This window comes from Acomys minous (assembly GCF_964271855.1).
Source record: "Acomys minous genome assembly, chromosome: 13".
In the NCBI taxonomy this organism is placed as follows: Eukaryota; Metazoa; Chordata; class Mammalia; order Rodentia; family Muridae; genus Acomys; species Acomys minous.
Window position 1 is genome coordinate 72,697,832 of NC_140495.1, and position 27,713 is coordinate 72,725,544.

Here is a 27,713-nt window from a genome sequence, read left to right on the forward strand (position 1 = left end):
GTGCCTCTAGCAGAGGGTGAAGCAGTGCTTTCATTGCCTCAGAAAATGTGATTCTCTCTGGCCATTTTGGTCTCATTGCACAGAATGGCCAGGAGATAGCAGCTGTCGCAGCAGCTCGAATGGGAGGCTGGCCTCGGCTGCCATGCTGTATCATAAGGGTCTGGACTTACTCTCTGGCCTTCATCCTCAGCACATAGTCCCTTGTGATCATAACAAGTCTAAAATGGCGCTGGACGTACTTTAAGCCATCATGTATTAGTTTCAAACAGGAAGCAGGAGATGGGGGAGAAGCTTCGAAAGGGTGTGGGGTGTGCAGCTCTCAGTCTTGACCCCAAGTTTTTTCAGCTGGATAAATATTAAAGAAATATGAAAACTTTTCTTATTCCCACAGTATAGTGCCTTTATACTTTGGCTCCCTGAAACTAAAAGTTTTGGAATGTCTAATTATTCTCACTGTTGAGGACTGGACCTTGGCAGATGAGGCAAGCACCATCCCACTGAGCTAAGTCCCTGCCCCTTTTTACTTCCATTTCGAGACAGGCTATCAGTAAGTTGTCTAAAGTGGCCTTTGACCTTGCTTCATAGACCAAGGCGGCTTGAATCTCGCTGCTTCACCCTCCAAATTAGCCAGATTACAGGTCTGTGCCACAAAGCCAATGTGTTGTCCTTTATCATAGAGCTTTTGGTTAAAGGTTAACAATTTTTACTGGTAGTCAGGAGGAAATTGCTCTGAAAATTTAATACTTCAGAAGCCTAGTGTATTTAAGTTCATTTTGCATGTATTATCTTTCAGTGACACAAAGCATTTAAAAACTGGATTTCTTGCTTTTTCTGTATCTACAGAAAACAGTATAAGAGGAATTAATATGTGGTCTTTTCCAGGAGCTCTCCATGCATTTGTTTTGCGAGTTCTCTCTCATACACATATGCACGCATGCACACGTGTATGCACACACACACATATACATATATATGATTAATTTATTTAGTTTTTAAAGGAAATTATGAATTTAATTTATCACTTTCTATGGATATGAGATATTCTCTTAGTGTGATTTTTGATATCAGTGGACATGTTAACCTAAAACCTGCTTACTGTAGCCTGCTAGTGAGAGTGTTTAATGGAAACACAAGCGCAGGCACACTTTATGAAGGTGTCAGCATAGATTGTGGCATGACAGCGGGTTAAGGAGGACTTCCTCTGATGACAGGTATGAATCAGAAACACATCTGTTTCGTGACAGTAGAAGAATCAGTAAATATTTATTTAGTTCTGTCTGCCTTTATAGTTCAGCACTAATGGGCTAAGGCGGGAGTCTTGATGAAGGGCACCGAGCAAAATGACCAGATGAAGATCATTTAGCTTGGGCTGTCAAGATACTAGCATTTCGGGCTGGTGTGCTTTGTGCTTTGCATGGTTTCTGCCCTTTCTCTTCTTCCTGCTGCCCAGGGGCAGTGTTCTTTGATAGAAGGCCGTGCTGAGTTTTCCGGCCCGTCAGTCACTACAGTTTTGTGGCTTTCCATGAGACTGGTTTAGCTAGTTTGTCGAATCTTTTTACATTCAGCCACAGAACATGTACTCTTTTTTTTTTTAAGATTTATTTATTATGTATACAGTACGCATCAGATCACATTATAGATGGTTGTGAGCCACCATGTGGTTGCTGGGAATTGAACTCAGCACCTCTGGAAAAATAGTCAGTGCTCTTAACCGCTGAGCCATCTCTCCAGCCCCAGAACGTGTACTCTTTAGTCCGACCTTTGTTTGATCAGCATGAGGTTTGTGGACTCCATCTGTGTCACGCCTGTATTGCCACCATATGTCTTTTGTATGATGTGCATGCAGTCTGTTTAGTCACCTGTTGGCGGACATTTGATCTTTTCGGTTGGTTTTAATCATTGCAGTAACTTAGCTTGGTTTGCCGAGCTCATTATTGGTTTCCTTTACATTTTCCTGATGATGGATAGTGCGCATCTTTGCATGTGCTTGCACTTTGTGTTGCTGTATGTGTTCTGCTGCAGAGTATCTCAGGCTTGCTCTGAGTTTCACTTTTGAAAATGGCATGCCTTATTTTTGGATGAAGATGTGTATTTATGGATACACAAGGTGCTTCACAGCATAGCATCAAGTTAGAGAAACAGATGTCAGGACAGCAGCTACACTGTGACTGTCCTGTCTCCTCATTGAGCTACAGAATTTGTCTTCTGCCTTGTTATGTTCATGAGAATGACAGCAGCTTACAGCAGTTACAGATCATTGTTTTACAAATGAGATCATGTCTTGCCAGGATTAGGATTTAATCTAAATATTTTGTAATTTTACCTAAATATTTTGTATTTTAATATTTAAATTTGTTTAAATATTCTGTAACTAATGTGTAGTCACTTCTTTCTGAATAAGTCATTGAGATTTTGACAACCAGTGTTCTACTTTTTGTCTTTATGGGTTTTCCTTAAGTATCTCCTTTATAAGTTTAATTATATAGTATTTATTTTTATTTTCTAATTTTTGTGACTGCTGTATTTCAGTTAATGCAGTGATTGTTTAGAATTCATCCATAATATAGTGTATGCCAGAATTTCATTTTTAAGTTTGAGTAACAACAGTCCACTTTACGTATATGCTATGTTGTGCTTCACTGTTTGTCTATATTTGACCCTGGTTTCATCTGTATTTTCATTTTTATAAATAATGCATCTTTGAATATGGGGAATATAGAAATAATTCAGACACCAATTTTAATTCTTGTGGATGCATATGCAGAAATATAATCATCCAGTCATATAGGACTTGTATGTTTCAGTGTTTGAGAATGCATCCTACTGTTTACCGTGGTACCTATTACCATTTCACATTCCTACAGGAGTACGCAGGGTTCTCTGTGTCCTGGCCAACCTGTTGTTCTCGCCTGTGCAGTAGCCATTGTGACGTGTATGAGCTGGCCACATTGCCCCCTTGTACAGAGGAATGGGATGGCTGCTACTTTGTGACTGGCCTAAGAGACTGTGCTGCTCTTTGCTGATTATATATTCTGATCTTTTCTGATTATGCAAGAACATGCTTTTACACGGATTTTAAGAACAGGTTTCATGGGTTTTTCTTGTCTCTCAAGGTCACTTACACTGTTTTCTTTAATTCATAAACATATTGGATCTTTGCTCAGAGGTTAAGCTTTGCGCTGAATTAAATATTCTGCTATCTAAAACTATCTCAAATATAACATTATCTTAAAGCAGAAGAATGATTCCTGCAAATACCTTTGAATCTAATTTTACTCATTTACTGCTATTTGTACTTTTTTTTTCACCTTGTTTAATTTAAGACCACTGTGCTAATTCTGGGTGTTATATTTACCAAAGGGAAATTATTTCTATAAAAATTACAGTATCCTTTTTAAATGGTAAATGTTAGGCTGGAATGAGAGCAAAGGTTAGCTGAAGTGAGATAATGTACAGGTTTGTCTACTGTATACATAATAACCCGGATGTTAGCTTCCTCGGCTACATCATCACTTTTGTTACACATTGACTGAAACTTAGCTTTAGTTGTGATATATTATTCGACACTTGTTGATTTCTTGTGGGAATGGGAAAAAAGCGAAGCCTGTTTGACTGCCAGATATACAAACAGAGCTTGGATGGTAGGACATTTGCTTGGTGAATTTGATCATGCCGTTTGTTATTCCTCCCCACAGCTTTGTATTCTGTTATACTCTTCTGTGTGTTCTTCTGGATCCCCTTTGTCTACTTCTACTATGAAGAGAAGGACGATGATGACACCAGTAAATGCACTGTGAGTTGTCTTAAAACAGAGGCTTCGTCTCAGTTGAAAAGATTACTAACTCTTTTTTCAAAGAGTGGCGTGACTCCGCTTGACGTTAGTCTAGCCCTTGGTTAGACCCCTGCGGCTTAGGTGGCTTTGGGAAACTATTTAATCTCTTGGGGCCTCAGCTCCATCTCTGAAATAAGAGTTGAGCGTACCTGTCTTATACCTGTGAGAATGAGGCGAACTCACTTGCAGAAAAGGCTAAGAACAGCGCTGCCTGGCATGGTAAAGGCTGCACATAGATTGAACATATGCACACAAGCTAGGTGGAGCAGCACACCTGTAATCCAGTACTTGGAGATGGACAGAGGAGGATTGCCAAGTTGAATGCCAGTCTGGCTATATATTGACTTATATGTATAAATGTAACAAAACATATGAACATGTGAATGTTTATATAATTGTTATATATTTATATCTTACGGACACAAAATGTATGCATATACTAAGAATATTGCTTATTCTTAGCCAGGTAGCACACACCTTTAATCCCAGTACTCTGCTCGGGAGGCAGAGGCAGATAGATCTCTGAGTTTGAGGCCAGCCTGGTCTACAGAGTGAGATTCAAGACAGCCGGGCTACACAACAAAACCCTGCCTTAAAATATAAAAACAAAGAAACAAAAAAAAAATATTGTTGTTCTAATGACTCTTTTAGTGATTGGGTTAGGGATATCATAGGTATTGAGTTTTGCTTGTTTTCTACTTTGACAGTTTCACCTAGTGGCTAATTATACACTTAGTGTGGTGCTTTTCAAAGGGTCTAACCGTTCCAGATAATTGGAAAGACATTCAAGATGCAGAATACTGATGATAATTGTCTTTAAATTGTAAGACTTTCTGTCCATCAATTGAAACTTTGCACTCTTGACTTGAAATGTATATTTGGTATAAAAGAGAGTACTATTACGCTGTCATAATACCTTTTTATGTAAAGGCTTGCTAAGAGATATCTTTTCCCCCGGCCTCCAGCAAATTAAAACAGCATTCAAGTACACTTTGGGATTTGTTGTGATCTGTGCACTACTTCTTCTTGTTGGGTAAGTCTTGATATTTCATTGTGCCAATGGTGGGGATGTCGTTTGAGTAATAGTAAAGGTTCAATCAGAAAAATCTAGACAAGGAAAACAAAATATGCAAAAAAAAAAATCAAACAAATGGCTTTTTATGTCACCACTGTCTGGAACCACAATGGACACTGATTGTTGCGACTAGCCATTTGTACATCTTCCTCTTGCATGTACCCTCAGGGTTTTCACACAAATATGTGTGTACTTTGTATATTTATTATATCCAGTTCTTGGTGATGTTCCAATGCTAACAGTTGCTGCAGTGTCTTGGGAGTCTTCCCCAGGCTGGATTGCGAGTGTGGATTCCTCAGTTGATGTTGACAGGGCCTTCTTAGAGGACAGCAGTTCCCATGAGTGAGCTCTTAGGGCTACGCCATGGACACGCATGATGTTCATACGTTAAAAGCTCAAATCCACATCTGTAGAGTTCTTATGTATTTTAATGGAAATGTCAGTGAAGTTTCACATTGATTCATGCATCTGATATCTGTCCTTGTTTGTTGGAGACATTTGTCTTTGTTAAAATAGATGTGATTTTTTTCAACATTTTTTTATAGCAGGAAGGATGAATAATATGATCCTTATTTGCAATGCCATGCTTTTAAAATTTTGAACATTGTTTTACTATTCTAGTACAGGCACATCATTTCTCCATTTCCTTCAGTCCTCCAGTCCCCTTTGTCTACCTCCTCTTGAGGACACTAGGTGCTAAGGTGCTTTTGACAATTTTTGTTTATAATTCATTTGGTGGCCTTTAAACAAATTTTCAAATTTCATTTTATGTGTAGGGTTGTTTTGCATGTGTGAATGTCTGTGCCAGAGGAGGGCATTGGATGCCTAGAATTAGAATGATAGAGTTGTGAGCTGTCATACGGGTGCTGGAAACTGAGCCCAGATTCTCTGGAAGCGCTCTTAGCCACCAGCCATCATTCCAGCCCATAATTTGGTGTTTTAAATTTTAGCAAATAACTTTCAATACTTTAACCACTCATTAGACATGATTTGTGAGGGAGTGGAATCCACCAGTGGCCTGTGTGGCTCCCAAGGATCGTGAAGCATTTGCTATTCGAATTCCATCCCCGTTTCTTTTGACCTTCTTGCTGAGTCATAAAAGGGGTGCATTGTAAGGACGTAGGTTTAGGGTTTTGTTATTTGAAAGGCGGCCCATCAGTCTTTGTAGCACTTAGGTTTTGTGTCAGTGCTAGATCTCGGGGCCAGAAATGGAAGTTGATGGTCTCTGTCCTCAAGGCCCATACCCAGGACACATGCAAGTAAGTGAATTACGGTGTTTAAGCCCCCAGTGAGAGATGCATGATGCTGACACCAAGGAGCACCTTGCAGAACCAGAAGACTAGGAGGGAATAGTGATGGAGGGGAAATTTGAATTGATGGGCTAGTTATATAAAGAGAAAAGGTGAATGGCATGTAGGCTGTAGAGGTTCGCTTGTGCTGCTATAACAAAGTGCCACAGACCAGAAGGCTCAAGCAGTAGACACTGAGTTTTCACAGTTCTGGAAGCAAGAAGTCTGTGGTGGAGATGCTGACAAGTTTGGCCTCTGGTAAGAGTTCTTCCTGACTCATGGATGGCCCCCTTGTACTGCATCCTCTTTCTGTGCTGTGTGGAGGAAACTGGTCTCTCCATTTCTTTCAAGGCTATCAATCTCATGGGATAAGGGCTTTAGTCAGCTGAAGAATGGTGTAAAAAGTATGTGACTTTAAACCCACCTTTCCTGTCAGACTAACAAGTAAACAGCCAACAAACCACAATGTGAGGTTTCAAATGATCACATAGACCGTTGGCACGTGAGCTTGGGCTGGTAGGTAGGCTGTGAGTCTAGTGTGCAATGGTTAAGAAATTGTGAGTTTTATCCTACTTGACAGTCAGAACACAGTGAAGACGTGTGATTGTGACACCAGGGAAGTTAATATAGATTACGCTGCTTTAAAGTTACAGCACTATAAAGGACGTGTGGATGGGGCTCTTGGGATTGTGTTTGCGAAGTGATGTATTAAAAGGTTGAAAGATCAGCCAGGTGAGCCACTACTAATTCAGGTGAGGATCAGAAAGAGTAGTTTCTCAGAGAGCAGGGAGAAATAGATGAGCCACTGGGAAGAGAGATGGGACAGGGTGTGATTGTTGAGAGTAGGAGGTGAAAATCTTGTGTTTGATTGTGCTGAATCCACCCTTTCAGTTTCATGTCTCCTGAAAGTCATTGATTAAGGTAATTCAGTCATTCAGAAGGATTTTTGAATGTTTTCCTGTGCAACTTTCTAGCTTTATTATTTTCTGTATTGAGGGGTTGAGGGGGAGAATTCTAATCTTAGCATGTTCCTGCTCTGTCTGCTACTGTGGCTGTGGAAACTGGGGTGCCCTCTATTCACTGGTTTTGAGAAAGACGAAGTATTGGTGTGATTTGCCTCTATCTACAACTCTTAGCTGGGCGCAGCGGCACACACCTGTACTTCCAGCACTCAGGGAGGCACGATAGTCTTTCTAATTGTTTTTGTCTCTTCACAACTCATACATACAATCATTATTGGTTTCAATTGCCTTTTGAAAATAAGTGTTTTTGTTAAATTTTGAGAATTCCACACAATATATTTTGATCATATTTACCCGACTCTTCCCCTTAACTCTCCCCCAGTCTACCCCACTGTCCTCGACCTCCCAGCTTCATATTCCCGCCTTCTAGAAATGGAGTAACTATGGACTCCGATTTGCACCTTTCATACGCTTCTGCATATGGTGCTGTGCACTTGAGGATGCTCAGCCTACTAGGAGCCTCAACATTACAGAAACTAACTTTCCCTCTCCCAGAGGCCATCAGGTGCCTGTAGCATCCCAGTTAGATGTGGGCTTCCTAACCACGCTCGAAGTTCGGCTGGCCTGACCTCCTGCAGGGCTCGTGCAGCCATCCCAGCGTCCGTGAGTCCATGAGTCCAGAGGTCCTCTGCAGTGCTTGCTTGTCATGTGCCTCCCAGACTTCTTACCTTAGCCCAGCACTGGCTGACCACTACTACCTTTACTCTAGTGCTCAGGAAATATTCACATACTTTGGGATAGGATTTTGTGTTTAGTTTATAATTATTTTTCCCTCTGCCTATTGAGATTTCTCTCTACAGAAGATTATTTTGGTCCTGTTTACTAATTAACTCCCTGTGGAGATGTGATTGGGCAAGGGCTTTGAGCCTTTGCTCTAGTTTCGTCTCAACTAATGAGTGCTAAGTCTCTGATGGAGTTCATCAAAATAATTAATTTTTCAAAATCAGTTTGACTTATAGTTGGTATCATTTTTTTTAAAAGTTTAGTTAAAAAATTGGGGTCACTTGACCTTCCTCCTGGTGCTATTCTGTTACTTCAGACTTGTTGAACAGCCAACCTCACAAGTTGGGTTATGAGGTGTTTCATGAAGGTAGGGTTAGTTGAGCACTTATTCTGCTAATGCACAATAATTTTGATTACCAAAAAGTGAATTTTTCTTACTATTTTTTATTTACAAATTTATTTACTATTTTACTTTATTCCCAACTAAAAAATTCAAAACATATTTTGTAAGCTATCAAGAAAAATTTATTCTCAAATGAAACTAGATTATTATGTAAGTAGTTCTTTCTTGCTAATTTTTCTGTTAATGAAATTACAGTACATAAAGATTCATGCTATTGATATGTAGTATCTAGGCATTATTTTTTAAAAATTTATTCTACTTGTCTGCTTCTGCTTGATTTAATTTCTGAACATTGAGTGAACTTTTTACACTTATGCTTGTGCTTTGGGTGAGTCACTTTTCTTTCTAAAGTGATAAGAATTAGTCTCCAAGACTAAAAAGACGCGAGCCAACGCAAGTAGTTAGAGTTGCTCTCCACAGGCTGTGGATTGAACTCAGGGCCCTGGCATGCTAGGCAAACCTTGAGAAACACTACCATGACCTACATTACAGATCACTGGTTAGGAATTAAATAACCCGACATAGGCATTACATGCATTTTTAAAAATAAGAACTGGTATTTTAAAGTAAAATACCAACATATATTTATTTATATATATTCAATTCAATGTATTCATCATTTCTTCTTTAAAAAGTAGATACATCCTACTGCTGTCCTTACAGTTAAGTTAGTTTAGGAAGGAGATGTGAAAATTATTTTTACTCGTTTAGAGTGTTTTCCCATATATGTTATCTTGCGGACATCCTACTTTTTATCTTAATGTCTTGATGTCTTTGTTTATTATTCTGACCTGGAAAATAAATTGACTGCTTTTTGTTTTGTTTTGTTTTGATTTGGTTTGGTTTGGTTTGGTTTGGTTTTGGTTTTTTGAGACACGGTTTCTCTGTTACCTTGACTGTCCTAGACTCGCTTTGTAGACTGGGCTGACCTTCCCATTTATTCGTAGTGTAAGTTGTTGTAACTGTGCTTCTCTTTCAGTGTGCTTCTCTTATAGATTAGAGAACAAAGGGAAAGTGTGTTCCCTGTGTGTGTTGGGTAAGATCTTCAAAGATATTGAAAGAAAAACAAAAGTCACCTCTGGTTTCACTTCATTGCACTTATTGCTTATTGTGTTGCATTGTTTCAATTTTACATGTAAATATATTGAAATAATTGTATTTGTTTCATGCTAATTTAGCATAGGGGTTTTTTTTATACCATAGGGGAAAACAAATATGTAATAAAATAAGTATATTGATGAGAAACTCCTCATAACCCTATGCCTGGTTATAGATTTAGTATTTGGAGGAAGAAATGATTTTTCTTTTAAAAGTGTATTGAAAATTATCAGACCATTTTCTTTCACTTAACTTATTTTCAAAGCCTCTAAACGGTTCTTTTTTCCTCTGTAGCGCTTTCGTGCCACTGAATCTTCCCAGCAACAAAAATTCTACAGAGTGGGAAAAGGTGAAGTTTTTGTTTGAAGAACTTGGAAGTAGTCGTAAGTATTCAAAATTGTTTTCAAGTCATTCATATTCTGTGTTCTTTGGAATTTTATGCAGATTAGCCATTTTTGCTTTGCTAATAACTTGATTTTCTTTACTTAAATGAGAAGGTTTATATTGATAAAGCTGCCTTCCATCTATTATGTAGGTAGCTGTTTCACTTCTACATAAAGTTACCATGCTATGAAGAAACTTTAGCTGGGCGCGGTGGCGTATGCCTGTCATCCCAGCACTCGGGAGGCAGAGGCAGGCTGATCTCTGTGAGTTTGAGGCCAGCCTGGTCTACAAAATGAATCTAGGACAGCCAGGGCTACACAGAGAAAACCAGTCTTGAAATACCCCCTGTCCCCAAAAGAAACTTTAATGTGCAAAGTATTTTAATTGGCTCATTATTTTAATGTGACCTTTAATTTCTTAAGGTATGTAGAATAATATGTTAAAGAATTGCACTGGGTATATTGATTTTCATTTCAAATTTTTAAGAGGAGAGTGCTCTGTGGTGCTAACAATGAAGCAATATTTTATCAAGAAAGTAAATTATATGTTTCATATGAATTAGTCTTTTACTGTAGATTTATGGTACCAAAATGTGTCAGCATTGCTTTTCTTGAAAATCTTAACAAAACAAAACCTATGCCATACTGATTAGGTTAGTAATTAAAGATTTCTTTTAAAAATGTTAGTTTGGGGCTGGAGAGATGGCTCAGTGGTTAAGAGCACCAACTGCTCTTCCAGAGGTCCTGAGTTCAATTCCCAGCAACCATATGGTGGCTCACAACCATCTGTAATGTGATCTGTTGCATACTGTATACATAATAAATAAATCTTTAAAAAAATAAAAATAAAAATGTTAGTTGTGTACATGTATGGGGAGGTGCCCATGAATACTGGTGCCTGTGCAGGGCAGAGGCATTGGATTCCCTGGAGCTGCTGTACTATAGGTGGTGTGAGCCCACAGTGTGGGTGGTGGGACCTGAACTCCAGCCTTCTGCAGGAGGCATTCTACCTACAACTGCTGTTGGTGGGCTCTGGGAGTTGAACCTGGGCCTTCTGGGAGAGCAAAATGTGCTTTTAACTGCTGAGCCATTTCTTCCCTCCCGCCCCAAGGGTTCCTAATGTCTAGTCTCATTTACCCCCATCCTCTTCTTGCATGTGTACGACATAAATATGTAATTAATGTGTTTAAAACAAACATACATTTATGCAGTTCATCTTATATAAATTGTGTGTGTGTGAGTGTGTGTGTGTGTGTGTGTGTGTGTGTGTGTGTGCGCGCGCGCGCGTGCGCATTTGAGTGCAATGAGGGCATTTGAGAACATGTCCATTACTACAGAAATTCACTTAAGAGTACTATTCAGTTCATGTTGCCTCCCATGCTTTAATTTATTAAACTATGTATTGATTTACCTGTTTAACAGTACTAGCAATATATTGTAATTTTCACATATATTTGGCTTCTTTCACCAAACAGTGCTTTAAAATTCATTCATGTAAGTAATTGGTTCTTTTTCCTTTTTTTTTTTTTTTCTTGTAGCAAAGTAATAGATTGTACAAGTATGGCACAGCTTCTCTGTCAGTAGGATCTGTTCATGCACATGCCCAGACCATAGATTTTTATCAAGGAAGTATCTTCAGCATCTTCAACAAGCATAGTTATCCTTTACCCAAATAGGAATGATTCTTTTTTAGAAGTAACATTTATTATTATTATTTTTTTTTTGTGTGTGTGTGTGTGTGTGTTCATGAATGATGTGTATGTGGGTGTACTTATACACAAGTGTGCAGGTCAGAGGACAGCTTTACATAGTTCTCTCCTTCCACTCTTATGTGGGCTCTGAGGATTGCTGTCAGGTCATCAGGGTTGTGTGCCAAGCTCTTTAAAATGCTGAGCCATCTTACTAGCCCAAATATATAGGAATAATTCTTAATGATTAACTCTGTTCTTTGTGGGAAGCTATTTTTATTATTAGTGATAATAACGTTTTAAGTCTAAATATGTTAGTAGAATACATCGTTTTATCAATTTTAAGATATGGTCTCATATTGTCGGTGTGTGGTAAATCTATGTGTGCATGGAACTCAGGCGCTTGCTTATGTGTCTGCTCGTGGAGACAAAGATTGACATTAAATGGTTTCCTTAGTTTCTCTCCTCATTGTTTGAGATAAAGTTTCTCATTAAACCTGGAGCACACTGTTTCAGCTTGCCTGCCTGGCCAGCTAGCCCTGTGATGTGCTGGGCAGCACTTTCTACCTAGGGGCTAAGGAGGATGACACCACAGCCTCTGTTTACGTGAGTGCAGGAGATCTAAACTCAGGTCCTTACGTTTACATACGAGATACTTTACTCACCAAGCTATAGCCTCACACTGTTGTACACATGTTTTCATCTCAGATACGAATGTGTATCTTAGATGTAATGGCTCCTTAAAATACCTGTGCAGTGGATGCCAGACCTGCCTTGGTACTATCAACAGTTTTGTTGTTTCTTCTGTGACAGTAAAAAAAATAGCTTTCACATATCTTTGATTTGATAAAATGTAGTTTTTAAAAGATTTATTTGTGTGCGTGCATGTGTGTGTGCGTGTGTGTGTGTGTGTGTGTGTGTGTGTGTGTGTGTGTGTGCATGTGTGTATGTGTGTGTATGAATTTATGTCTCTGGCCACATCCATAGCAGTGCCATTCTTGTGTAGGAACCTCTGGTACCAAATGGAAGATGCTGGATCCTCTGGAGATGGAGTTTTCTGCACTTGTGGGCCACATGATGTGGGTAGTAGAAACCAAACTTGATCCTCCAGAAGGGCAATGATGTTTTTAGCTACTATGCCGTCTCTTCTGTCCCTGAAAACTAAGAATTGACCCTGTCTGGCTTATTAATATGTTCTTTTTATGTGTTAAATAAAACTGAGATGAGTTAAAGATATATCATTTTATAGTTTTAACTGTCATGAACATATTACCGTTTAAACATCAAATTATTAAAAACATTACATTTGGTTTCACAAGACCCGCCTTTAAGCCAGAGAAATGCAAACTACATAGGGCCTATATTAATACCACGGGAAAGTTATTATTCTCACTTAGTAATAGCCAGTTTTGTTTTACTATAGACTCTCGCTCTTGACCTTCCTAACTTGTTGACATAATATTCCTGATTTCATTTGGTTAATAATGTTTTTGTGACTGTTGTTATTTGGGGTATTTAGTTATTGCCACTGCTTATTTTTTTTTATATAGGCTCTGTTTTAGTTTGATTTTTATTGCTGTAATAAAGACCATAATGAAAAGCAAGTAGAGTAGAAAGGTTTTATTTCATTTTACAGCTTGTAGTACCATCCTGCAGGGAAGTCAGGGCCGGAACTAAAACATGGAGGATCTCTGCTTACTGGCTTGTTCCTCATGGCTGCTCAGTCGGCTTTCTATATACCCAGGACTCAGGCTGCCACTGCCCACGGTAGCATGGATCCTCCCGCATCAATCTTTAATAAAGAAAATGCTCTACACATTTGTTTCCAGGGAAGTCTGATAGAGGCATTTCCTCACTTGAGGTTCCTTCTTCCCAATAACTCTAGCTTGAGTCAAGCTAACGACATTCTAATCGGCACTTGCTGTCTTCTCACTGTGTGGCCAGGGTGGTCTCCAGCTCTTCAGCTTCATGCCTCTCTCCAGTACTGAGAACATATTCTATCCCCAATATTTTTGGCTCATGTTGGGTTTGCTTTTCCTGCCAAGTAGGCAAACTGATCCTCTCATTCAAAAATGACATATGTGTAGAGTTATTTCTGAATCCTTCCTCTTCTTCCATGTTACTCTCCTTTCCTCCTTTCCCGTGAGAGTGCCACCCTGCACTCTAGAGTGCAACCTAAGGTGCAGAACATCATGGAAGATGGGATGGAAAGAATGTAAGAGCCAGAGGACCAGGATGCTTGCTACTGAATAACCTTCTAGGACCAGGATGCTTGCTACTGAATAGCCTTCTAGGACCAGGATGCTTGCTACTGAATAGTCTTCTAGGACCAGGATGCTTGCTACTGAATAGTCTTCTAGGACCAGGATGCTTGCTACTGAATAGTCTTCTAGGATCAGGATGCTTGCTACTGAATAGCCTTCTTTAGACACGACAGGGACATAAATACAGTGCTCATAAAGTTCTCAAAGCAGTACATTTAAATAAAATTTGAAAATCTTGAAAAAAATGAAAAACTCTAAAGATTTTAGGCTACATACAAATACTATTTTCAAATTAAGAAAAACAACCCAAGATTATCAAGATTAAGAGAAGGAAGAAAAAAAGAGAGTAAGGCAGGATCTTCCTATGTAGAGTTATAAAGAAGTCTGACATGGCCAGGGAGATGATACCTCAGCGGGCACAGCACTTGCTGTGAGAGCATGAGGACCAGAGTATGGATTCGTGCCTTCAGCATAAAAGGTCCGTAACCTCACTACCAGTGGTTGGAGGCAGGTGGAGGATCCCCCAAGCCTGCTGGCTAGTGGGTCTGGATGAATTGGTGAACTTCCGGTTCAGTGAAAGACCCTATCTTAAGGAACAAAAGAAGAAAGGAAGGAGAAAAGGAAAAAAGAAAGAGAAGAAAATGGAGAGCAACCTCTCTACCTTCATACACACATGTACTTCCACTCCACACACTTCAGCATACACAAGCGGGCACAAAAGGCAAGGTTCAGGCGGTCTTTCTTCTTTTTGTGCATCTAATATCTTGATTTCTTTGTAGGCCCAATACCTTACCTTTTTTTATTTTAAAAGGTAAAGGTAAGGAAATGTTAGCTGAGCTAAAGGATTATGTGAAAATCAATTTATAAAGAGCTCTTTAAAAATTCCTCTTGAATAGAATTAGCACTTGAAGGACACAGTAATATATATTTGTTTTATTCCTTCATAATGCCTAAAGGAGCCTGACTTATGTATTTTATATGCTATAATAAATACAAACATTAGACTCGTATAAACATACATTAACAGTGTTTTTCATTTTCACAGATGGTTTAGCCGCTCTGTCATTTTCCATTAGTTCCCTGACCTTGATTGGAATGCTGGCAGCCATAACATACACCGTAAGTGCACTGGGAGTCTCGGAGCTCAAGCTGAAGTGTCACCTATGCAGCAAGCAACCTTGTACCTCAGTCATCTACTCACTGTCCCTTCTTCAATTTCTTTCTTGTTTTTCTTATTTAAGACTTGGTTATCTTATCTGTTGGCAAAATTAATACTGAGAGATGAACCTTATAACTCTGTGAATTGCAACTAGTGATGTCCTGTATAATAGTGGAGTTAGTAATGTGTACATGGCAGAGCCCTAGAGTGTTGGCCAGTATGTTACTAGCTCATAGATTGTTCTCTCTGGGAGTGTGGCTGTACAGTCAGACACTGACACTGCTCTATATGCTTTATTTTCTAACTTTCTGATTTTGTTAGTTTTTCTGGAAGTAGCAAGGCATGGATAACTGACTACTACATATACGGACTTCTTGTTTGGTCAAATTAAAAAGAAAGAACCATAGTCAGTGCTTCTTTTTACCTCTTCCCCACTGAGCTGTATAAGCCGTATTTAAGCTAGCCAGAGGCTTCAGAGATCAATGAAATTATACATAGAGCATTCTTGATTCTTGTAAAGATGAAAAATACTGTCATTTTGAAAAAAAATTGTGCATGTCTTTCATTAAGCATAAAAGAAATGGTCTGCTACTATAATAACAGAATTGAATTATGTTCCACGATCATTCATGTGTTATAATACACACAATTAGCAGACCTTGGCTGGTAAGATTGCTCTCTGGGTAAAGGTGCTTGCCCCCAACACCCACATGATAGAGAGAACCAACTCCCACTAGTTACACACACACACACACACACACACACACAATGTATATAGATCATTTTAAAAAATAGCTTAAGAAATGTACATTTTAATATCTTTAGGTGTTTATGCTTAGTTTTCTGTGTTTTAATGTATTGTACATAAGGAGTTTTGCCATCTGCTAGTCGTGGGTGGTTATCTGTCTGTCTCAGAATATGTTTACAGCATATTTATTATTTGTCTTAAGAAGTACTAGATTATAAGCCAATCAGGACTTAGATCTGGGGCTCCAGGCACTGTTCTCTGGCTGGTCTGTCTTACTCACTTTGAGTTTGTCTCAACCTTCTTGAGTCTGTCTTCCAGATGACGCTAGGTTTCACGGGTGTGTTTGTGTGTGTGCAGTTCAGGAAGTGTTGTTTATAGACATGCTTTCGTAGTTACAGGGAAACGAGGTGAGCAGTGGGTGAAGATTAGTCAGGAGAAACGGGTGGACAGGAGGGAAGACCAACATGCAGTGCCGCTGTCAGGAGCTGTGAAAGCCCAGGACTCACCCTGCCTGGAGTCGGCTTCAGCTCTGTGGAGTCTTAAGGTGCAAGACTTCGGAGTCAGATGAAAGCCTGTTCCTCCCAGCAGCAGCACTCCATGGCCTTCATGCTGTCTTGTTCGGGTTCCGGGTTCCTTGTTTCAGTGTCCAGCAGCAGTTGTGAGGAGAATCCAGGGAAACATGTGAGGTGCAATACAGAGAAGGAATGCTGCCTCAGGAAAGCTGAGTCATTCATGTGGACAGTAAACATGGCTGCCCTTTGTTCCGAAGGAGCATGCTGCCTGTACCTGTCTAGGCTACTTGCTATGCTGACGTCCTTACGAAGGTACCACTGAGAGGGAGGAAGGACAGGGGTCATGCTGGCCTGGCTTCCAGTTTGTGAGTGAGGAGGAAAGTGAATGAAGTCACTGAGACCGTTCAAAAGTCAGCTTCCCGTAGGAGCAGTGTTATAATAGAGAGAAATCTTTTAATTAGTTACTTTCGTTTTGTGTAGGGGTGTTTGCTTGCGTGGATGTGCACCACTTGTGTGCTGGTGCCTACAGAGGACAGAAGAGGGAGCCAGAGCCCCTGAACCTGGAGCTGTAGATGATTGTGAGCTGCCATGTGGGTGCTGGGAATCACACATGGGCCCTCTGCAAGAGCAGCCAGTGTTCTTACTGCTGAGCCGTCCCTCCGGCCCACAGAGAGATATTTCTCACTAATATCTTATATTGTTCAACTTTGAAATTTTTCATTTAATTATTTAAACCAAATGATCATGTTGAACTGAGTTATTCTTAAAACAAGTTTTCTCAAATACAGAGGAGAGCGACCTTAAAGATAGTGGTAAAGTAACGAGAGGTCCTTACATTAACATTGGGAGCCACGGGACACAGAGGAGTGAGTTGCTGACTAGAAAGCGAAGCAGTGTTCAAGTCCCAAGGCCAAGGAAGAGAGTAAGTAGCGTGGGTTCAGACAACCTAGGAGTTACAGCTTTGCTTTACGCTGAACACACAGTAAAATGGAGGGCTTCAAATTCAAGGATCTCTGAAACTCCTCTATCATCTCAGTGTCTTCATGATCCAGGTGGAGCAGTATTTCAGAAACTCTCTGTGATGGCTTAACTAAACAATGTAGGAAGTCTTAGGATCGGTGGACTACTTGTGAAATAGTCGTTGTTAACTTGGTTAAATATTTAGTTTTATGTAAACCAAACTGCAATTTCTACTTCTCTCTTGTCTCTGTGAAAGTAAAAACATGCACGGAGCAATTATATCATGAAGAGTGAGGAAATGAATTATTCAAAGCTGTGCAAGTCAGAGATGTATTCATAATTGATGGTTAGTTGGAATGGGGAGGATGTGGAAGGAGAATAAATATCATTTAAATAGCTCGGAAAATATGCTCGAAGCAGAGTGAGATAATATTTCATACCTAACCCAGGTTTTGGCTCGTTTTATTACTGATCTCGAGAGTGGAAAGGACAGCATGTATACCTGAGTTAGGTTGCATGACTTTATATACAGCATCAGGTAACTCATCACATGCTTCCCTCTAGAAAGGGGCCAGTAATTTCTTACCTTTATTAAAGTCTAACAGAAAACTACACTAAGTCCTTTGAAAATTAATCAAAAAGCAACCATTTGTAGATGGGCACTTTTAGTGCAAATGGGTAATTGATAACACTAATAATTATATTTGTTTACAATTGACCTACAAGGTTTTTCAGCCGCATTATGGAAAGGCTTGAGACTTGATCTCTCGTATAGTGTGAGAGAAAGTATAGTAGATATCATGAAGGTAGAAGGGATTCGATTTTAACTGAAGTACCAGAGTGGGAAATTAAGATGTAGAATACATTGACCCCAAATATAAAGAACCAACTAAATGTAAATTATATCTATCCCAGAATTTATAGCTAATTGCTTATATTGATATTGCAGTTAATTCTGTACCAACCAAGTGTGTTTCTTATGTATATACAGTGTATACAACTTGGTTTAGAAACCAGTCGATGATTTAAATCTCACTTTGCTTTTGACACTCTACTGTGTCTTAAGGATTGGCCCTATAACTGCAACTCAGGGTTAGGAGAATGACAGACTATTTTAATCTGCCTATTAGTTTAAGCTTAAGTTAAAAGTGGTCTGATACCTTTCAGATTTAACAAATGAAACCTCTGGGGATACGTATCTATGTAGGTATTTACATTTCCTGGTGCCACCAAGTGGGGTCGTGTTAAATGAAGATATTTCCATCTAAAACATGGCCAGTGATGTGCTTAGCTACAAGGTTGCTGACTGTGCAGCCATGAGGGAAGCTTCAAAAAGTCCTCTAAAGTTCTCATAAACAAGCATATAGTGTCCTATGCACATTTGCTGTAGATTAGTTATTAGTGGTCATGTATAATAATAAATGCAGTACAATATTTTACGCTATTGAAAACCAGTGTATCTGCTTAGGGTATTCTACTCTCGTGTCTGGGGTCTGCTTTGAAGCTCCTGACATGCCATTCTGTGAATTTTCGTTGTTTGTTGCTTTTTGTCTTGCCACTTAAACAACAGTACTTAAGGAGAAAAAGAAAAATATATAACTCCATATACCTAAGTAGAAAAATGTGACACAAATTCTAAATGCGGCTCTCCCCTTCAAAGAACACAGCCCTTTAGTTTTGCTCTGTGCAAAAACTGCCCAGCTTTGTTTATTGTTCCAGTGAATGTTTGTTTAACTATGTGCTTCCTTGTTCTCCTCTGGTCTGTATGGACTGGTTGTTTCGAGGCTGTGCTGCAAGACTGTCTTAGAGATGCAAGTGTCACTTGAGCTCGGTATTTTAGACTAGCAGTGCGTGTAACTCGATGGAAGGTGACAGTTGTGGACCTAGGACTGTGATTGTGCTAGTGATGTTGCTGTGTCCCAACCTCTGCCCTTTCATCAGTGTCAGGACACATTCAGACTTCTCTGATTTTAAATGTGGGAAAAATGCATGTGTCCTTATAAGGAAGGCCGGAGTACATGTACAATGAATTGTTTTAGTGCATATCATTGAATTATAGGTTTTAGAAATGCATGTGAAATGTTTCCTTATTCTACAAGTGCTTATTGTTGTTGAACCCTAGCAAAAATCCAAGGTTTTGGAATTGGAAACATCATTCTAAGAGAGTAACATATATAGAGAAATTTCTATTCTAACCTGATCAGTGAAATAAGATGGAAAAATATTTAAGCTTTATACATAATGTTTTAAAACATTTTGGTTTGTAATTTGTTATTGAGAGCAAAACGAAACAACCACCAAAATTGGAGGCAATTAGGGCTAACCTAGAAGCATTTTCAACTCATACTGTCTCATTAGGCTTGCCGTTCTCCTAGAAGTCCACTGGAGGGCAGTAGTAAGCAATAAAAGTGTTCTCATATGCTTGGGCACACACACCCCAGTATGAAGTTAAATTCAAGATTATTTAGAAACCTTAATATTTTTAAATGTTTATTTCAAGCTTATTAAAATCCAAGCATTATGGTTAATTTTCTTGATAATCATTACAACTTAAATATGCAATTTAAAAGCAAGCCAAAGCTGGGTAGCCAAGTCGGTGGTTATTGTCTTCTCTTTGCTCCTTTCAGTGAGATTTCAAAGAGAGGTGGAGTATCCTGGTGTCTTCCTAACAGGTTGTTACTACAAGAGTATTTTTATTTTCTAACATACTTTACATGATGCTGCTGAGCAGTTCACTTCAACTCTTCTAATAAATACCTCTATGTATGTAAAAAAAGAATTCCATGTTGATCAAGAGTTCTCTCTCTTTTTAAGGGTTTTAATCAAGCATTATCTTTATAGGCACATTATCAGCTTAGTAAATGATCGTAGAATAAAGACAGGAAGGAAAAGAATTGGGACCTAATGGGAACATATCAAATAGTCTCTGCTCTAGCCAACTTTAGCAGAGCAGTGATGTTAACCACGCATTGTTATGTATTATAAGCAAGGCACATTTGCAGATCACGGGAATTTTCTCAGACATGGTGTAATTAGGCTGAGACTTGAAGTGCACTGAAATTTTCTAATGAAGCTGGGCAGTAAGTGGCGTTCTGGGGAGAGTGCTACACCTATCAAAGAGTGACACAGCGGAGCTTGAAGTGGGTCACTAGAAGGTTTTAAGAGTGGTGGACAGGTGGGAGGGAGATGAGGTTAACAAAATGATGAGAAGGCAAGATGACCACAAGAACAGCCGGTCATGCCCACATTAAAGAATTAGTAAAACTCCCTTAACACAATCTTAAGGGAGATTCTGAGGAGATATACATACACACATATACATATATACGTGTATATGTATATATATGTATATGTGTCTGTGTATATATGTATATTCACATATTTATAAATTATTTATGGTAAGAATGGGTGGGTGAGTAGAACCTCTCTGGCTATAGCAGCCAAGTAGCACTTTCCCAGAATCCTCTCCTGTGAGAAGATTTTGAATGATATCCTCCCGAGTCCTGGAGGATCTTAAAGCTTGTTAATTAGAAGATAACGTAGTCTGGTGTGGGTGTTGGAGTGAGATCACTTTGAAGCAGCATTGATGATGGACTAGGTCAGACCAGTAGCACACACCTGGGCTTTGACAATGACCTGTGAATCAGGAGCATGTCACATATGCTGACTAAAACAGTAACTTCCCAGGGAAGCAGTTTTAAAGTATTTATAGCTGTCCAGCACAGAATGGGGACCCCAGACTCACAGCCCCTTCCCCTATAGGGAAGACTGAGTAGGAGATGGTTGTGTACTTAGGAAAAATACGAAAAAGATTTTAGATGACAAGCTTGCATCTAGTCAGAGTCTGTTGTTGTAACTATGAGGTAGTAGTTGTCAGCATTTCTTAACTATTAAGGTTAATGTGTCTTTGAATAATGGCCACATAGCAAATGCCATTGAGTCTCATGTTGATGGGTATAATAAAAAATATCATTTGGGAATAGAATTTGCAACTGAGTGGCATGTTTATTTTCAATGTTGAAAATCAATTGTTGAATGTATTTGAAGATTAGTAAGAATGGTTGTTTGTACATAGAATGTTAAATAAATTGTGTATAGATAATTAGTCTACAAATTAGTCATGAAATATTAGGAATATATTTAAAGATTTACTCTATGTAATTGGTGAAAATTATTTTTTATACTCATGAAAATAATTTTGTTAGCTCTGCATTTACTCATATTAGCCTGATTAGTCTGTAGTTGTAAGTTATCACTTTGAAAAAGTGTTACTAATTAGTTTTGAAAACATACCTGCATATGTGTAATTGGAGCAAATAAAAAAAAATCTGAGATGCTTAAGAGTGTGATCAGGGATGTATGGGAGCGTTGCTTGGTGACCTACTTTACTAGTTCACTACTACTCACTTTCAAGTTATTACTTTGAAGGACACTATTTTGAGCCTCAGTGTTGTGTATAAAATGTTTTGAATTGCTTTATTAAACATTTACATGTCTTTCTTTTCAGGCATATGGCATGTCGGCATTGCCTTTAAACCTGATAAAAGGCACCAGAAGTGCTACTTATGAGCGCCTGGAGAACACGGAAGATATAGAAGAAGTGGAGCAGCACATTCAAACCATTCGGTCAAAAGTGAGTTGCTGTCTTACCATTGGAAGCATATGATTACCTTCATGATGTGACTTCGCCATTGGCAAACGCAGAACCTTTTACTTTGTTTGGATTTTGTGCATTAAATGTTCCAAGAATTACATCTCTATTGTTAATTTTTAAACTTTTTTCTGTCAACATATAGGATACTGGCAATTTGAGAATTTATACTGGTGTTTTACAACTAAAAATAACCTGCTGCTTGTTTATGACTTTTCCAGTTCTCAGTCATCCTAATTTTATGTGTAAAAAACCCTAGAGTCAAATTTTGTGTATTTGTTGAGCAGTTTAAGGTTACATTTAGTCACGTGCGAGGCAAGTCTATTTCTAAGAACAAAACAATTCTGTCATCTTCAGATCACACACATTTTTTTCTTAACAACAAGAAAGACAGTTGGAGAGCACAGAGCATCAGGTGGGCATGCTGTGTGGGCCAAGAAGCTCTCTAGTTTTGTTTTCATCATTTATCTGGGCAGGGGTGATGGGAGATGGGCACATGCCATAGCACATATGTAGAAGTCAGTGACAAAATTATGGGAGTTACCTTCTTTTACCACGTGAATTTTGGAGACTGGAGTCAGGTCATCAGATATGACACTATGCACACTTTCTTGCTGAACTAACCATCTGGCAGAGCCTAGAACAGTCCTTGATTCAGGAATGGGAGACTGCCTCTCTTGTCTGGGCGGGTCACGACTCAGAGAAAAGGGCATGCTGCTACCTAGCTAGCTTTCTCCTCTTCCTGGCTTATCAAGTCTGAGGACCCCAGCCATGGATGCTGCTGCCTGTATTCAAGGGTAGTCTATTTTCCTCAGTTGATTCTCTCTGGAGTAGTCCTCATAGACATACCTAAAAGTGTGCTTCATCACAGCTATATGTGGTTTCCTAATGCAAGAACATCATGGTGAAATTAACCATCAGAAGTCCAGCCTTTATACACAAGATACCCCAAAGGATTGCTGTGACCCATAACATTCTATACCCATGCCGTACTATAAATGCAGCTACTCTATCTTTAAGAGTCCCTGGCATTTTAACAGTCCCAGTGCTGCTAAAATGCCAAAGTCCTGAGGGAAAGGGATGTATTCTCTTCACTATGAGACCCTGTAAGACAGCAAATAAAGTTAATAATTGCACATGCAATGGCAAAGAGCAAACATTCTTCCTGCAAAATAGGAAGAACAGGAAGATAGCAGGGAAAGAGGACAAACAGCAAGCCTGGAGTTTCATGTTTGGCATCTAAGGCTCATGGTGGCAACTGCCTGTTACAGTGAGCTTGGATGGCTCAGCTCTTCCGGTTCTGTTATTGGTGACGCATGTGGGCTCTTGGTTTGGTTTTCCTCAGGATCTACAGCTTTCCTCAGCAGATGCCTCGTATTTCTGGCATCTCCAATATTCTGGGGTTTCCATTCCAATTCAGGCCTTACCTTCAGCACTTCATGATTAGCTTGCTCAGCGCTCTCTGTAGAAATACCAACCCTGCTAATGCTACTTGGGCTCTGTGACTTTCTGAATCTTACTGTGAGATTCACAACATACTCATGCATACATCTCAAATGCTTTCAGGACTGTCACTGAGTACAAGACAGCCAGCTCAAGAATTAGCCCAGTCCCCTGGGCCACACGTGCAGTGGCCTTTGTGCACCTTTGTGACATCCTAGGAAAGCACTTCCTTTGGTGGCCATTTCCCAGCAGAGTGTCCTGAAGGAACTCTTCTTTCAGATCTCGTCTTTCCAGGCCCATTTGAAGTATTACTACTTGCAGTTCTCAATGGGCAGAGAGTTACTTTCCAGCCCCCTTCACACCACCCAGTGTGAGTCGGTGATTTCTCTGCAGTGGTGCTGGTCACAGAAACACCTAAGACCGTTTGTCTCTCTCCATCTTGCTCCATTATGACCTCCTTGTGCTATTCTTCTCACCAGCTCTTCATTATTCATGTCTTTGTCTCATAATGCAGCATAATTCTAAGAAGATTGAGCAGTAGCCCTGTCATAGCTTGAAGGATATGCTGTCTTAAAACTGTCTCTACTACACAGTGTAGTCCTTTACTTTTGATCCAGTTTTCAGCATCTGGGCAGAATGCAGCCAGATTCTTTGCCAAAGTGGAACAGGAACAGCCCTTGCTAGGTTCCGGTTAGAGTCACTGTTTCCGTCCTACACTTCCTGAGCCCCTGTCCTTCCACTGTCCAACATGCTTGCCTTCTGAACTCCCAACAGGAGTGGTCTGTCAAGATAAGCTGTGCAAGAGGGTGGTTGGTTTCAGGAGGGCCTGGTGCAACCGTGAAGACACATTTATAACTATGGGAGGCTCTTCTGAAAGGTTTTTTTGGGGGGGAATTATATTAATTTTCTTCAAATTGAGGTTACAGTAGCATTCATTGCTGGAAAGTGTGTGTTTTGACCTTCGGTTCTTAGTGTTTTTGCATTCTTAAAATAGAACTCCAAGTAGATATTTGTTCATCTGATAAATGTAGGTGTGTTCTCCATCTTTTCTGGGCTTATTTTTATGGGGTGCTCTTTTTTTTATTAAACATTTTTTATTTTTTACATAGGTATTTTTGTTATTACACATAGATACTGTTGGCTCAATTTTCTTAACCAATATATTTTATTACAAACTTATTAACCAACTGAAACAATAGGAAAAAAGGATTAAAGAATAACAAAACCGTAAGAATATCAGTTCCGAGGAATGATTCTCCTGACATAATCAGCAGAATTACTTATGCTGGAACCTGGAGTATCCAGAACCCGGACCTCAGCAGGAGCCCTCTTATGACTCATTATGCCCACATACATGTCTTTACCATGCATTAGGAATACTGCAGATGCACATCAGGTGGCTCCATTTCAGCATTGGCCAGACTATGTCCGTTATACTGTAGTGTCTGTTGTTTGAGTTGTGCATTTGCCTGTGGAGAGTCCAATTTAGAAGGGCCTTAGTTTGATCTGCTAAATCTGCTGAGTATTTTGTTAAGACTTTAATGATTTGAAAGGAAAAAAAAAACAACCTTGATTTTTGTTCTATTATTTGTAGAGCAAAGATGGTCGACCTTTGTCAGCGAGGGATAGACGTGCCTTAAAGCAATGTGAAGAAAGATTAAGAACACTTAGGAAAAGAGAGCGGCACTTAGAATTCGTTGAAAACAGCTGGTGGACGAAATTTTGTGGTGCCCTGCGCCCCCTGAAGGTAAATGGAGTTTTAAAAAGTGATCTGTTACTCTTTTGCAAGCTTCTGAAGTCCCTGCAGAGAGGTGGGGCTCTCCCTTGGCAGCACTATGCTAAAGAGCATGGACTGTGAGGCTGAAGTAACCAATTTTAAGTCAGAGCTCTGTGACTGATAGTTTGAACAAGGCATACAGCCATCAGAGGCCCACTTACTCCTGTGTCACATGTCACTAGGAGATCCGAATGAAGGGAAAGGTAAGTAACACAATAAGCTCAGAGCTTAGTCTGCAGCTCTATTCTGCACTGTAATGGGAGACAGGGATGCTTATTAGGATTCAGAAACCCTGCCTCAAAGTGGCCGCTTGCCTTGTTAATTGAGCATCTAGAAGCATGTAAGGCTCTGTTAATGAACTGGAAACCATTACTTTCTCCCTTTCGGAATCAGTTGTTTGCCAGCCTTCCGTTCTTGACCCTTGGCACCTGAATTTTGATACCTAGGGCCGTGATGGTGACTCAGACTGAAAAGTAACTGACACTGTTAGCTGAGAAACCAAGGTTTATGTGTTCTACATCTAGGGGACTTTCAGACATCAGAGTTTTATAGACAGCGATTTACAAGTTGTAATTTATGCTGCACATTGCATAGATTGACTTGAAGTCAAGTTAGGTGGGAAGGTAGAAACAGGTTGGCCTAAACTTGAAGATAAATGTTTCAGATCGGTGTCAGGTGACATATGCCTTCAATCCCTGTATTTAGTAGGCTGGAACTGTAGGCTTGTGGATTCAGGCCAGCCTGAGCCAAATGGTGAGACTGTCTGAAAAACACAGAAGAGAATAATGTTTCAGAGATTACCATAAAAGATGGGTCAGACAGGGTGAATTTTGTTACTGCTTTATCTACCACCTCAAAAGCTCCTCTTTTGACATTTAAAAATATGAGTATATCACCCATTAAGTCCGTTAATTCTCCTAGGTGGTCAGCTTTATAAGCGTCTCTTAGAATGCTTGTTTCTAATCTTTATGGTGCTGGGGCTGGGGCTCAGGGCCTCACTCAAGGTAAACTAGAGCTCTATCATTAAGCCATGCACTAGGCCCACAATGAAATATTTAAAGGACCTCACCTCGTTCCTTTTTCCCAAGGTGATTTATCTTACTGTACCAAAAACCTTCACTTTAATACTAAATTCTTTGTAGTGCCTAATGAATACTTAAAATGCAGTCTTTGTCATCAGCTGCCTTCATTAAATCATGCGCTACTTCACTGAACATATGTTTAGAAGATTTTTAAATTAATTTTATTAAATGTACAGACTGATTTCACCAAATATAACTTTGTCAGTGCATAAAACACCCACATATATCTCCAAATGCACTTTGATCCTGTTCTCTGCAGCCCAGAGCAGTAGTGGCCTTTCATGCTTTAGTTTATGCTTTCAAGAATACAGAAATATAGAAATGTTTGCTTTGCCACAGCACAGTGTTATATGCTAAAAAATATATCTTATATATGTTTATCTGATTTCATTTGAACATATGCCAAGGCCAGGGACATATAAGCATTCTTGGATCTTTTAGAGTGGGAATTATAGGTGCTGTGAGCCACCCTATAGGTGCTGGGGACCAACCTCTGAAATTGCCAAAGACTTTCTAACCACTCAGCCACCTCTCCCTCCAGCCCCAGCAGTGTTTTTATATTCATCCATGTTACCTCATTTTATGTGGTTCATTGCGCTTTACTGCTAAGTAGTATTCTGATGTATCCATATTACCATTTGCTTATCTTGATTATTTCCATTTTGAGACTAAATCTTTGTACAAGTACAGGCTTTCCTTCATTTTTCTTAGACAAATGCCTTGCAATAGAGATGTTGGGTCTAATGTTTAATGCCTAACTTTGTGAGAAGCTGCCCTAGGGTTGTTTGGTTTTTTGGTTTTATTTTGTTTTCACAATCCTTACACTGGTTTTCTTCATTTAATAGTGAGATCTTGCCTGCTGCCTGTCCCTGTCTCTTTTACATAATGCTTTTGAGAACTGCCCTGCTAAGGAATGGTAGCAGCTCATGTTTTGTTTTGTTTTGTTTTGTTTCCATTTATGTGCTAGGTAATGATACTGTTTTATGTGGTTGTTCTTGGTAGATCTTCTAAAAAATGTGTGTGTAAATCTTTTGACCATTTTCTAAATCAGAGTTTTCTCCTTAAATAGATATCCTAATTAATTTATTGCATTTACTTATGGAGACGTGTCGGTACATATTACAGTGTATAATCATCAGATTGGATTTTTCTACTATGGCTATTATAGATTTGTTAAGTGTGCTATGTCAAGGACTTCGCCAACTACATTCATTGCTGACATTTCCCAATTAATGCTTTTTTATCTTCACATTATTGCTCAAACAAATACTTCTTATATTTTTTAAATCCAGTGTATTTATTTCCCATTTATGCTATGATCCTAGAAATCTCTGTCTCTCCTAAGGCAGTTTTCTCCTATATTCTCTTGTAGAAATGTTATAATTCAACCCCATGTTGAGGTTTGGGGTCTGCGCTGAGTTAAATTTGTAACTTAAGTTTTATTTTATATAGATGCCCATCTTTTCCAGCGCAATTTGTGCAAGGCTGCCCTTCCCTCCTTGGCCGGGGGCGGCTCTGAGCCTCTCTTGGAGCCTCTGCCCCACTGATGTGTGTGTTTGAGCTGCAGCTTCCCTTCTGACACTCTAGGCAGGCGTGAAGGCGGG

At 39.4% G+C, this 27,713-nt stretch overlaps 1 protein-coding gene across 1 annotated transcript in view; it reads left to right on the top strand.

The window, feature by feature from the left end:
• The window catches only part of LMBRD1 (LMBR1 domain containing 1), a 90,328-nt gene that overhangs the window by 29,673 nt on the left and 32,942 nt on the right, over window positions 1-27,713 (top strand). The window contains exons 4-9 of the mRNA XM_084753664.1: window positions 3,696-3,793; window positions 4,798-4,865; window positions 9,737-9,825; window positions 14,823-14,896; window positions 21,664-21,789; window positions 24,845-24,997. Of these exons, the coding sequence (XP_084609790.1) occupies window positions 3,696-3,793; window positions 4,798-4,865; window positions 9,737-9,825; window positions 14,823-14,896; window positions 21,664-21,789; window positions 24,845-24,997 (608 nt within the window). The remainder of the gene's footprint in view (window positions 1-3,695; window positions 3,794-4,797; window positions 4,866-9,736; window positions 9,826-14,822; window positions 14,897-21,663; window positions 21,790-24,844; window positions 24,998-27,713) is intronic.